At 44.4% G+C, this 13,092-nt stretch overlaps 2 protein-coding genes and 2 non-coding genes across 5 annotated transcripts in view; 1 reads left to right on the forward strand and 3 right to left on the reverse strand.

The window, feature by feature from the left end:
• The window catches only part of Tcp1 (t-complex 1), an 8,679-nt gene extending 1,311 nt beyond the window's left edge, over positions 1-7,368 (reverse strand). The window contains exons 1-10 of the mRNA XM_050135941.1: positions 7,169-7,368; positions 5,929-6,014; positions 5,631-5,759; positions 3,873-3,970; positions 3,427-3,537; positions 2,893-3,074; positions 2,311-2,437; positions 648-823; positions 188-311; positions 82-106 (exon numbers count right to left, since the gene is read on the reverse strand). Of these exons, the coding sequence (XP_049991898.1) occupies positions 82-106; positions 188-311; positions 648-823; positions 2,311-2,437; positions 2,893-3,074; positions 3,427-3,537; positions 3,873-3,970; positions 5,631-5,759; positions 5,929-6,014; positions 7,169-7,232 (1,122 nt within the window). The 5' untranslated portion in view covers positions 7,233-7,368. The remainder of the gene's footprint in view (positions 1-81; positions 107-187; positions 312-647; positions 824-2,310; positions 2,438-2,892; positions 3,075-3,426; positions 3,538-3,872; positions 3,971-5,630; positions 5,760-5,928; positions 6,015-7,168) is intronic.
• Positions 10-130, reverse strand: LOC126497855 (small nucleolar RNA SNORA20). Its single transcript, XR_007590696.1, has one exon. It is a non-coding gene; the product is annotated as a small nucleolar RNA SNORA20 (small nucleolar RNA).
• On the reverse strand, positions 3,630-3,766 carry LOC126497856 (small nucleolar RNA SNORA29). The gene has a single exon (XR_007590697.1). It is a non-coding gene; the product is annotated as a small nucleolar RNA SNORA29 (small nucleolar RNA).
• Positions 7,369-7,587: 219 nt separating the features above from the next.
• Mrpl18 (mitochondrial ribosomal protein L18) lies at positions 7,588-12,721 on the forward strand. Of its 2 annotated transcripts, none has more exons than XM_050135668.1 (4): positions 7,588-8,165; positions 8,427-8,613; positions 11,049-11,131; positions 12,332-12,399. In XM_050135668.1, exons 1-4 carry the CDS (start codon positions 8,114-8,116, stop codon positions 12,397-12,399), a joined length of 390 nt encoding a protein of 129 aa, XP_049991625.1. In that variant the 5' UTR covers positions 7,588-8,113. The 2 variants fall into 2 exon arrangements, with proteins under 2 accessions (XP_049991625.1, XP_049991624.1); XM_050135667.1 differs by having other exon boundaries at positions 7,983-8,165; positions 11,049-11,280; positions 12,332-12,721.
• Positions 12,722-13,092: the final 371 nt, after the last annotated feature.

The following is a 13,092-nucleotide window of genomic DNA, read 5'->3' on the forward strand; positions in this document are numbered from 1 at the left end:
CACCAAAAACAATGTTTAGTTCATGTACAAGAGACAAAATACTATCTCAATTCACAATGGTCCAATATAATTTTATCCCACGCCTAAACTGCTTCTATCACTGAGACTAGAGCAGCAAGTAAATGGAAAAGAATTCTTTTTACAACGGAATCTGCATTGCTTTGTAACTTATAACAGTTGTTCTTACTTTTTGATTAAGATCAGCTCATCATCACAGATTCTCTCCTGGACTACCTCCTCTGCTTGTCCCAACATCGTAGCCTCAAAAGTCTCTTCGCCTTCCAGATTGGCCAGTGTGGACAGGATAGTTGCTACATGAGAATCATAAGACACACATTTGTTTTCATGATTGTAGTTGAGTGATTTTCCTCGAGAAGAGCAATGTATTATTTCAAGGTCAGAGACAAGACACTACCCCTTAACACAAAACTGTCACTTTAAGGTCAAATCAGTCCACTTATTTCCAACAACTCAGCATCAAACTACTTTTCCAATTACCTAAAAATAATAAAATATGGCTCTATAAATCTATCAGAGCACAACAGAGAAAAAAAGTTTTTGAAACTTAGTGTCAATATTTCAGTTGGAAGACCTGTGACCCAGTCACATACCACTAAGTAGTGTGTCTCGGGCTGGGAGAGACCTACCTCCAGAAGCTTTAGCAATGCGCTTGAGGTCCCTTTTTAAAACTCTTCTCACAGCCATGGCACCAGCCTCCACAAAATACTTCAGACACATATCATCTATCCCTCCAGTGGTGAGAATGACATTGGCCCCAGTCGCCAGGATCTTTTGAATTCTCTCCTTGGTGATATCCGATTCTCTACAGAGAAAATATTTCAGTAAACCCAAATTAACAACTTTAAAATTTTAGACAATACTGCTGTAACTCTGACTTGTTATTCTTTTATTCTTTCCCATTAAAATCGAGTTAAATCAGTCCAATTTATGTTAATTTCAAGCACTTGAAAGTAACACTTGCTCTTTCACCAACAATCAATTCCTAATTAAAGGTGGCAAAAAATGAGCCCCTCCCACGTTAAAGATGCAGTAGAGAATTAATGGCAATCCCCAAACAGTGTATCACTGAAGCTGTATGAGAGGCAGAAACTCAAGCCCTACATAGTGGATAAGAAAATGATTCATGCTGGGCGGTGGTGGCACAAGTCTTTAATCCCAGCACTCAGGAGTCAGAGGCGTGCAGATCTCTCTGAGTTCGAGGTCAGCTTGGTCTACAGAGCTAGTTCCAGCATAGCCAAGGTTACACAAAGAAATTCTGTCTTGGAAAAAAAAAGTTTTAGTAAGACCAGGAAATGAAGAACCCTGAGAGGTTTAAGAGTATGTTAGAGTAGATGAAGATGCTTTAATGTCCGAGGCAAGCCTATGACTGTCCAAATTTACTTTCTTCAAATGAACCTATGTTAATGTGAAAACACTGGGAAGACGAAAAGACTTCAGAGACAGAAACCAGAGGTATGTAATCTATAAGACAGACAGCTTGATCAGAAAAGTATGAGTTTATGAAGTCATGGTAACAAAAGGCACAGCCAAGGTACCCCTGAAGCAAAATATAGGTTTTGGGCCAAGTCAGGCAATGAGAGTTTATTTGTGGACATTTCTTTCTTTCCTTTCTTTTTTTTTTTTTTTTTTTGGTGGCCCTTTTGGTTTTTGAAGACAGGGTTTCACTGTGTTACCCTGCCTGTGTTGTCCTGGAATTTGCTCTGTAGACCAGGCTGGCCCCCAAATGCAGAGATCTTCTTGTCTCTGTCTCCTAGAGGTGTCACCACAGCCTGGTTCATTTGGGGACACTTCTTTTTTTTTTTTTTTGGATTTTTGAGACAGGGTTTCTCCATAGCTTTTTTGGTTCCTGTCCTGGAAATTTGTGGACACTTCCAACAAGATGAACCTACCAGGAGGCATCACATGTGCCATGGAAATCATAAGCACATATGAGATTAAAAGCCAATTACTGCAGTCATGTCACATCTACATAATGGACATACTTGTCATACAACAGCAATCCCCTAAGAGTAAAGTGGAGCGGAGCACGCGTGCTGGAGCGATGTCACAGCAACTGCAGTCAGCACTGCCAGCTGTGTCCCACCACCTTAGCACATCTTATCTTAGGTGAGAAGCCAGACACAGTATCAACACTTGAAGCAATACTGTTGTCCATGCTGACCACAATTCATCGGCTTAAATGATCCACCTGTTTCGGACATGCCTGGCTTTCCCTAACCATTACTTTATAACACAGCACAAGTGTTGATTTACAAACATCCTTTCACAGGTAAAAATCTTCCCATATACCTCTGTCTAATCTGGTCCAATTTCTCCGGGTCTGTAATAACCACCTGCACACCGAGCTTCATTTTTGTTTTCTGCAGGCTGAAGTCAAGACAAGCAATTTTTGCATTAACTATTCTCTTGGGCATGCCTGTAAATGAATAAAAGGTCAACTATAACAATGCTAGGGTTCATAAAAGACAGTTATCCTTAAATACATCACACAAAAAAAATTCATGTTACATATAAACCAAATTTAGATGGCAATTTATTACACTAAACCTCAGGAAAGCCTGACAGTCACAAGTGCACACAATTCATTTCAATCTATACTCACCGTAAATTCTTAAAAAAAAAAAAAAACAGGCAGTTTCACTGTGTAGACAAGGCCCTAAACAGATACCCGTCTACTGATCACTCCTCAATGCTGGAATTAAACGCCAGTGCCACTATGCCTGGTCCCCATGGCAACTATTTAACTCTACGTAGATGTATACTATGAAAAACACAGAGACAAACCAAACCAGCCAAACAAAACCCAAAACAAACAAAGTGACTGGGAACAGTAGCATTCTCAATTCCCATGTAACAATGAATCTTACATACCCTGCGATCCCACCACACAGTTGAGTGCATAGCCGTTGATCAGCATGCTTTCTACCTGACTTCTCCCGTGGGCTTTCAGAATGTTAACAGAATTGACTGGATAGCGAGGCTGGCCTCTCGTATCTGTGTATTTGACAGCAAGTACAGCATCCACCACCATATTGGCAAAGAAATCACCATTTCTGAGACAACAGTTAAGGACAACAGACTTGGAATAAAGACCCAAGGACACAAAAAGCAATTCAACTGGACTTTCTTTTTAAAAATAATTCAGCATGAAGAAAGTACTATTACTCCCCTCGAGGTGACCTCTGTCTACTCACCACCATCTACATTTCAAGCACCCTTCCACTGTGGAAAGGCTAGAGAGGCAGCAGCAGGCAGCATCAATTGTTTTTCCTCTAACTGGGTCAATTTGCATTAGACAAGCATTTTAAGTTTTACCGCATAAAATCAACATTCTATAAAACCCAGTCTTATTTTTAAGAGTGAAAGGGTGATAGGGACAAATTTCACTAGACCATTTAAGGATACATTCCAATAATTTTGGAAGACATAGATGTCTTAGCAGCATTGATCAGGCAGTCTCTTCCAAGTTCATCGGTGTTAATAATTAGGTTCTCACTGATATAGCGTACTGCTTCCCTGTTACAGGCATGGGAAAGAAAATGTAAGCATACTACTCAAAAGTTTCGCGTTTCACCACATTTAACACACTGTTATATGTCACAGGCAATGGTCTTCTGTTGAGCCATTTCATATAGAAGGAAGACACAGAAAAGTCCTCCCCCTTCAGATCACAGCACTTTTCATCTATCCCACAAGCATAGCCACTAAAATCTATTAGGAGAAAACGTGGTAGTCAAATGGGAAAAAAGTACCTGGGTCGGATACTTCAAATAGGACCAACATTTATATCAGTCACAACGTAGACAACTACAACCACTACACAGTAACATTTTCTTTGAATGTAATCTTACTTGCAGGCAAGCCGATAGCCACTAATAACTGATGTTGGGTGAATTTTCTGTTTGACTAGTTCATCTGCATTTTTCAGAAGTTCTGCTGCAATAATTACCTGTTGAGTAAACACTACATTAAGTATTTATGGCAGTCAACATGCACGGTGCATACAGAAAAGCTTTAAAATGACCTAACATCCTCTATTTATTTGTTTTTCAAAACAGGGTTTCTCTCTGTAGCCGGGGCTGTCCTAGAACTCACTTTGTAGACAGGCTGGTCTTGAACTCAAGACCCACCTACCAATGTCTCCCAACTGCTGGGATTAAAGGCATGCGGCACTATGCCCATCTATGACCTAGCATTACTAAGCAGCCACAGCAGATAAGTATGTAGCAGCTTGCTGAAAACATAAAATGTAGACCACTACACAAAGTACTCTGTGTAAATGGTCCAAGCTACAAACACCAGAAAAACGCTAAAATCCCAGTACAACAGAATATATACCCATTACATTTAAAGACTGAGTGCAACAAAAGCTAAATAGCTAACATTTGAAATCATTTGTGCTAGTCTAGTATTTTTTTTAAACTTTAGCTTTTAAAAAAGATTTATTATGGGGCTGGAGAGATGGCTCAGTGGTTAAGAGCACTGCCTGCTCTTCCAAAGGTCCTGAGTTCAATTCCCAGCAACCACATCGTGGCTCACAACCACCTGAAATGAGACCTGGTGCCCTCTTATGGACTGCAGGCAGACCACTGTATTCTTAATAAATAAATCTAAAAAAAAAAAAAAAAAGAATAAAGGTATTAAAAAAACTTATTATGTATACAATGTTCTTCCTGCATGGACACTGCCATGCCAGAAGAGGCCTCACTACAGATGGTTTGTGAGCTACCATGTGGTTGCTGGGAGTTGAACTCAGGACCTCTGGAAGAGCAGCCAGTGCTAATGTTAACATGATGTTAACATCTCTTCAGCCCCCTAGTTTAGTATTTTCAACTAAATCTTAAAATCATTTAAAATATGAAACACTAAGAACCATTTTTCTGAACCTGTCCCGCTTCTTTTTGAAAGGAGTTAAGGTATTTGCTAAGCCACATGCTCTATAAACAAGTCAGACAAAGGTCATTTTCATTGTTTAGAAACAGATCCCATTCTTTCACGGCAAAGTGAAATCTCTGCGCTGCATTAATTCATCAGGTGTATGTCATTAACCACGCTCGCTAACTAGCTATGGGCCCCATAAGGTAGCAAATTGACTCCCTCAAATTTCTACTCTGAATTCCCAAGATTTCCTGCCTACATTTAAAATGTATCCATTAAACAACAAACCAAGAAGCCCAAATATTCTCTGCTTTAATGAACTCTTTTCTAAACTGGGTGGTGGCGGCGCACACTTTAATTTAAATAGCACTTGGGTGGCTGATCTACAAAAAGAGTTCTAGGACAGTCTCCAAAGCTATAGAGAAACCTGGTCTTGAAAAACATAAACAACAACAAAAGAAACTCTTTTCTACATGTAAACATTATCACTGCAAGGGGATTAAATGAGCCCCAAATTTATGAGACCCCAGTATTTAAAACAAGCTTATATTCAACTACCTAAGTTCTCTTCCTACTTAAACTGTATACACTTTGTGACTGTACAAACTATCACAATGATTCGTTTTCGGATGTCTGTGAAACCGTAAACACCTGACTCATTTCTGACCTAGATTCTGCCATGGGTTCAACTCTCCTGACTGTTCTCTAGGCAGTCCCAGGGAGCCTCTCACCACTGAGGTAGTTCCATCTCCAACTTCTTTGTCCTGCAGGTCAGCCAGCTCACAAAGAACTTTAGCTGCAGGATGTTCTACCTCCAGTAACTTCAGGATGGTGGCCCCATCATTAGTAATGGTCACATCCTGAGAAATATGAGGGAAGCAGGTCAGCACAGAAGCCAGGCTCCACAACGCCATACACTCAGCTTTAATATATTTAGGTAAAAACAAAGACTTTACAGAAAAAATAATTTCCAGGTTTTATTAAAGCTATTTTTATCAAGGTAACCAAAACCAGTTAAGATATACTTACACCAATATCATCCACCAACATTTTATCCAAACCAACTGGCCCAAGAGAACTTTTAACAATGTTGGCAATAGAAGCTGCAGCCATAACTGTAGAGGAACAGTGAAATAAAAAAAAAAAAAATTAGATCAACTCACAAACTAAGAGACACTCAACCACATATGGTTTTCTCAAAATCTACAAATCTATGCTTAACTCTTTTTGAAAGTCAAAATTACCTATTTAAGAACTAGTGAAGGTTAAATATTTTATTTTGAGTACTGATGTCAAAAGTTCCAAAAAGTTCAATGCCTCAAAAAATAAGTACAAAAATCCTGCCACTATTCATTGCAATTTTTTTTTAAAAAAATAATTGATTTGAATTTAGTTTATGTGCATTGGTGTGAAGGTGTCATATCTCCTGGAACTAGAGTTACCAACAGTTGTGAGCTCCTACGCTGGGAACTGAACCCGAGTCTTCTGGGAGAACAGCCACTGTTTTTAACCGTTGAACCACCTCTCCATCCCCGCAATAAAAACTCTAAGGGACACTTCAGCCTGCTTCACTCTAGCAAGTTTTAGTAAGAATAGTAGATAGTTCGTCTGGGTAGTGATCGTGTTTCGGGGGGGGGGGACGACTTAATAGCAAAATTAATAAACATAACCACGATTCCAAGCCGCTAAATGCTTTCGAAAACAGGTTCAACTACAGCAAAGCACGTGTAATTTGTACTACAGCTAACAGCGACGCGGGTAGCTCAGTGCCGCTTCCTAACACTCGCTTTACGTTCCGTTAGGTTTTCCTGGGTGCAGCTGTCAACTGCGAGATCTGGACATGCAATCACCCGCCCGGACGGAGGGTAGCCCCGCAAAGCCCACCTAAATTCTGCAGGCATATTTCCTCGTGGGCCAAACGGGTCGTGTCAGGGATGCTCCCACCCGGAAGAACCTGAACAAAGGGGCCGTGCGTGGGGCGTGGCAGGCGCGGAGGTCTGAGCTCGCCTTCCGTGCAGAGCTGCTCTTCCTCGGGGCGTGGACGCCCACACCCATCCCGGGCGCTCCCCCCAAGCGTGCTGTGCTCGAACGTTCTTCCCTTATACGGAAGGGCGCCAGGGCGCCTAAACGGCCCGCGGTTGAGGGCTGCGCTAGGCCCGGTGTCCTCGGGGGACTTCACGGTGCCCAGGGGGTGGCCCCGGCCTACCGACCGCGATCGGGCCTCGGCCTGCGCCGCCGCGGACCGGGTCCCGGATTCCCTCGCCCTTACCGTTCTGGGAGCGGATCGCTTCCCCAGTGCTGCGGTCCCCGAACACGGACAGAGGGCCCTCCATCTTCAGGGAGCCTGGCCGACCTCTCTAACACCGCACACAGCCGGGATCTCCGCTCCGAGGCCGGACGGCGGCCACCACGGCGGCGACCACAGCGTGGAGAGGCCCGAGCGGCGCGCGCGCGTGCTGCTGGGTAACACGCCCCGCCCGCTGCGCACTCTCCGCTAACCGCGAGGCTCGCTGGGAAAAAAGAGAGGGGCAAAACGGAAAACGCCGGAAGTGGAGGGCGGGGCACCTACAATTTTCGTCCAATTAGAGGCTGGAAAAGAAAGGCGCGAAAGTGGGGGACCCAAGCCAGGGCGGAAGGAGGGCTGTGGCGCGCTTGTTAGGGTTGCGCTTGCGCGTTTGTACATCCTAGGACTTTCTAGAAAAGTTGGTAGGGCTGAGTTGGGGTGTGGTGGGCTGGGGGGTCGAGCGCTCTCGTCTGAGCTCCCCCCATGTTTAGATGTCGGGGGCATTCGGCCAGTCGGCTGAGACTCGATCCGGTCTGGCCGGAGCGGACAAGGCGCTTCCGCTCTTTGAGAAAACCGTGCACCCTGCTCTCCCAGAGCCCCGAAGCGTGTGCGCCCCAAGTGTTGTGCAGCTCTGCGGACCAGACCCCCATAATACAGCCTGGGCCCACGCGTGACTCAGGAATGGCTCCCGGGAGCGTGTCCCGCCCCCCGCTCCGACGTCAGCGGCGATTGGCGGACCGGAGAGACCGATCGCTCTCCCGACCACTCAGCACGAAGGGGCTTGTTAGTTCCGGGTCCTGGAGGCCCCGAGGGCCTGCCGGCATCTGTAGCTTTTCCCTCAGTTAAAATGGCTGCGGCTAGTCCTCCTCTCGGACGACCGTGAGTGAAGGGAGGCAGGGCGCCGGGAGGCTTTGCCTCCGACCGTCAGCGATGGCGCTTCAGCCTCGGTTCTGGAAATGCCTGTCTGTTTGCAGGAACTTGGGTAACTAATCTCGCCCCGCTGAATTGGCTGTGCCCTGGTGCACAGGACACGGGAATTTGCAAATCCGATTTGGCACCCGCGGTTCCGCGTGGGAAAGTGAACGCACAACCACACCGGGGTGGCGTTAGAACGTTATGGGTTTGTGGTCAGACGGCCATTTCTTCCCGCTTCTGGGTCTCGTGATGGGAATGGTTAGAGCATGCCCCTTTCGTGCCTGTGTTCGTCATTTTAAAGATCCATGTGGTCGTTTTCATTTCCTAGAGTGTGGGCTGGCAGCCCTCGCGACCAGTTCCACACCAGCGATTCAGCACGATGTGGCAACTAAGGAAAACGAAGCGGTGGCCCCAGAGTTCACCAACCGAAATCCTCGGAATCTGGAGCTCTTAGGGGTAGCCAGGAAGGAGCGGGGCTGGGCTACAGTGTGGCCCAGCCATGAGTTCTGGCACAGGTAATTAAAGTCGGCTGTGCATAGCACCTAACACGTCATTTTCATCAATGCCTTGACCTACCCCGCCAGAGAAACCCGAGGTTGATTGAGTCAGGAAGATGACATGAGAATAGAGAGCGACCATGGAGCAAACAACTAATAGTTGTCCTGAAGAAAACTTAACGATAATTCGAGAATAAGAGATTATGTACTGACGACTCTGAAGATGGGACATGTCAAATCTTGAGTAGTGGGCAGTGGTGGCGCACGCCTTTAGTCCTAGCACTCGGGAGCACAGGCAGGCAGATCTCTGAGTTTGAGGCCAGCCTGGTTTACAAGAGCTAGTTCTAGGACAGGCTCCAAAGCTACAGAGAAACCCTGTCTTGAAACAACAAAAACGCTGAGCTCTAAAGAATAGGACGATAATCATCTGCCACAAAGGACAGTCTAGTAGAGGAGGCTACTGGGCTGGGATTGGTTAGTGTCGCTGAGGGACCCTCAGGGCTGTGTACCTGGAGTTCAGTAAAGTGAAGTGTGATGGAAATAGAGTAGTCAGTGTGAGCTGGGCAGTGGTGGCGCACGCCTTTAATCCCAGCGCTTGGGAAGCAGATGCAGGCAGATCTCTGAGTTCCAGGCCTGCCACGGACCGGCTAGGGAGCCACTCAGACCGTGGGAGAAGCAGGGTCCTGGTAACAGGAAGGCACAAGGTCGGCGGATGACAGACAGACACAACACACAAGAGAGTGGTTGGAATCTGCTGTGATTTTACTGAATTCATGTTTTCATTATATAGCATTCAAACAAAGAACAAACCAGAAGGTCATGTATCATTGGTTGGCACAGTATGAAAGCTTCTTTTAGTCACATCAGCAATATTTAAGAAAAGTATATTATCAGGAACAGGTGTTAGACATAAAGCATCCTTAGAAGAGGAACTCTTGTCCTTGGGAATGTAAACCTCAGGCAAGTGGTTTCATCTTATGAATAGAAAGTTTCTGTCTCATTATCGCTATCATGGCCCTTCCTCTTCCTAACCCTTTATTTCATCTAGTGACCAAATATACCTAATCAGTTCTCTGCACCTGTTGAACTATACTTTTTAGTACCTTCTTATGCAGCAGACATCATGGGGGTTGGGATCTAGCAAGCCTATCCATAAAGTTGAAAGTATAATATAACAGTCTTTGTCCATCAACATTAACCCATCTATTCCCTTGCTCATCATACACCCTGTGTATGACAAAGGTTCTGCTGTAGTCTTATACATTCCCATACTGTGCTTCCTTATCCAAGAGCTGTTCCTGAAGAGAGTAATCCTTGTCTTGTATATATAAAGACTATCATTATTTTGAAAGAATTTGTGCAAAGCTCATATCTCATATAGCCAGCTACTCGAGAAACCTGTCTATGTCTCAGCAGTGGCTAATACCGGGCCATCTGCCATTGACCTCCAGGGAGCCTAGTCCCATAGGACACATAGCTCCCGTCCGGCATAATGACATATGTCATGTCACACAGATGACACTGGAGTTGGTGTGGCACAGGCCAGCTGGAACTATAAAATAGTTCTATATAGATAATATAAAGTTTGGGCCAGAATAAAAGGAAGGTCCGCTGTAAGACTTAATAGAAATGAGGTACTTGCTTTAAAAAGATTCATTTTCTTAAAATTTTGTTTGTGGAGATTGGAGCAATAGCTCATTGTTTAAAAGCACTTACTGAGCTTGCAGAGGACCCAGGTTCACTTCCCAGCACCCACAACTGTCTGTAACAACAGACATGCATGTAGACAAAACACTCATGCACATAAAAGTAAATGTTAACTTTTATTTTGGGACAACTGTGAGGGTTAGACCAGACCTTCAGCACACAACATGTGCTCTGCCTCTGAACTGTACTCCCCAGCCCCCAAATGGCTGTTTGCTGAAAATATTGTATTTTCCAGGAACTATGCTAGTTGCTTTGAATTTGAGATTTTTCTTCATTTAATTATGTACATCCATTGTGAAGCAGGTGTGGTACTTTTCTTCACTTGACAGGGACTGAGGAGTTGAAAGGGAGGTAGACAGGACGAGCTAAGATGCAGACATATTTGTGTGTGGCCGTCGAGCCACAGCGTTAGATGATTACCACCGTGTGGCAGGGTGTAGGCTGCATGTGCTCGCTTCCTCGGTACTTGTCAGCATGGGGTTTTTCTCTTTTCAGCTTGCTGTTGGTGTGTGCATGTGCACAGGTCTTTGCCTGTGCCATAGACACCTGTGTCACATTGCTGCTTGTAAGACCTGGGGACTGAATTTGGGTGGTGAGCCTTGGCAGGAAGTGCCTTTAGCCACTGAGCTATTTTAATAGCCTAGTCACTAATTTCTTGAGAAACTTAGGCATTTATTCCCCTGAAATAATTTAACTTTTTGTTAAATAGATCGTTTTATGGTTTATTCTCTTTTCATCCCTCTTAGGTTGCGAGTTATAAGGACTCAGCATCACATAGAGGCAGTGGTTGAGCATCAGAACGGCCAGGTGGTGGTTTCGGCATCCACTCGGGAATGGGCAATTAAAAAACACCTGTATAGTACCAGAAATGTGGTGGCTTGTGAGAGTATAGGACGAGTGTTGGCACAGCGATGCTTAGAAGCCGGAATCAACTTCATGGTCTACCAACCAACTCCTTGGGAGGCATCCTCAGACTCGGTATTTTCATTTCTGTATATTTACACAAAGATAAAAGTTTGGGGGGGGGGCGGTTTGGTGGTGGTGCTCACCTTTAATCCCAGCAAAGGCAGGTGGATCTCTGAGTTTGAAGCCAACCTGGTCTACAGAGTAAATTCTAGCATAGCCACAACTACACAGAGAAACCTGTCTAGAAAAACCAAAAATCATACTAAAATAAAATATAAATTTGTTCTGGTGTGGTAGAAGCAGAGGCAAATGGAGCTCTTGAGTTCAGGGCAGGTCTACAAAGCAAATCCTATCTAGTCAGGGATATAGTGAGACCCTGTCTCAAAAAAAGGTGGTAAGTTGGTTATTGGTGACACAGGTCAATAATTCCAGCTGTCGAGGGGTTGAGGCAGAAGATTCTCAAGTTCAAGGCTTGAATAACTTACTAAGACCCTGTCTCAAAATTTTAAAAGGAAAAGTGGGGACTCTGGCTTTAAGTCAGTGGTTGCTCTTGCCTACCATGCTGGACACCTTGTATTTAATCCATAGTGTGTGCACGCATGTGTGCGTGAACACACACACACACACACGATATAGAACTGGGCATGCAGCTCTGTGAGTACTGCCTAGCATGTGCAGCCTCTAGCAGCATACAGAATCGATAGAGGGCATTTTGTTAGTTCTTGGTGTCAGATATGCTAACATTATTTTCTGAGGGTATACCATGTGTTAGGCCTGTGGCTGGTTACTGTGACAGACAGCACGTCCTGGGACTTGATTTTTGCAAGTCCACAGGAGCTAGTGCTCCCATTCTCTGCCCAAACTGAGGTCAGTCAGTATTGATGCCGGAGCCCCTGAAGTCTAGGATAATAGCACTTCCTGTTGTCAGACTGGCCACTTGTCCATGTAGTTGAAGATGCTGATCGCTGATATCTCTCCATTTCCTTTTTCTTATGTTCTTAAGATCACTCAGAAAAACCAATGCAGGCTGGGCGGTCAACAAGATGAAATTGTTTGTCTGTTGGAAAGCAAACATTATTAGGTTTTCTGAAGGGTAACTGTTTTCCTTTGCTCTTCAAACCAGATAAAACGTCTACAGAACGCCATGACAGAGGGTGGTGTGGTGCTTCGGGAGCCTCGGAGGATCTATGAATGAAACAGAAACATCAACTGCTTTAAAGTGTAAACACAAAACCATCAGCTCCTCCAGCCACCAGAAGGAAGAATCTGCTCCTAAACAAAGAAAGAAAGGCAGGCTTTTGGAAGGAGAACCATACTGAAAGCTTCATAGTGATAATGTAACAGTGGGGAAATATTTAAAGTGAACCTCTTCCCACTTCTTTGTGTGCTTGTGTGGTTTTGTTGTTTCAATGAAGGGCAAACTTGTCCCTTTTTGTGGACATGAGATACTTAAGAAAAGCAGTCGCCAGTTATAACCATCTGCAGAACAAATTAAAATGTTTATAACAAACTACCAACCCTTGCTGTCTTACTCACTTAGTGTCTTGTGGCTGCGGAGGAAATGTGAAGAAACTGTAAGGCACTGACTGTCATGGATGGCTCCTGGCCAGTCATCAGGGAGAGGATTGCTTGCTGCCCAGGATGGTGGCTGGTGTTTTGTTTTGTTTTGAATGTCTGTAATTGTAAACTCAGAAATGCTATGGTGATATTCTGCAAAAGTCTTCTAGACTTCCCTGGACTCGCTCCCTAGTGATTTCAGGAAAATCTTAGAAGTGAGTGTGAGGAGCAGACAAGTGATGGTGATGACTTCATTGAGAATTCAAATCTGGCTTTAGAAAAGGCTTTATTTTATTTATTTGTTTATTTTTAGTTTTTTGAGATAGG

This window comes from Alexandromys fortis, unplaced genomic scaffold, assembly GCF_014885135.2.
Source record: "Alexandromys fortis isolate MF-2015 unplaced genomic scaffold, M_Fortis_MF-2015_v1.1 scaffold_23, whole genome shotgun sequence".
In the NCBI taxonomy this organism is placed as follows: Eukaryota; Metazoa; Chordata; class Mammalia; order Rodentia; family Cricetidae; genus Alexandromys; species Alexandromys fortis.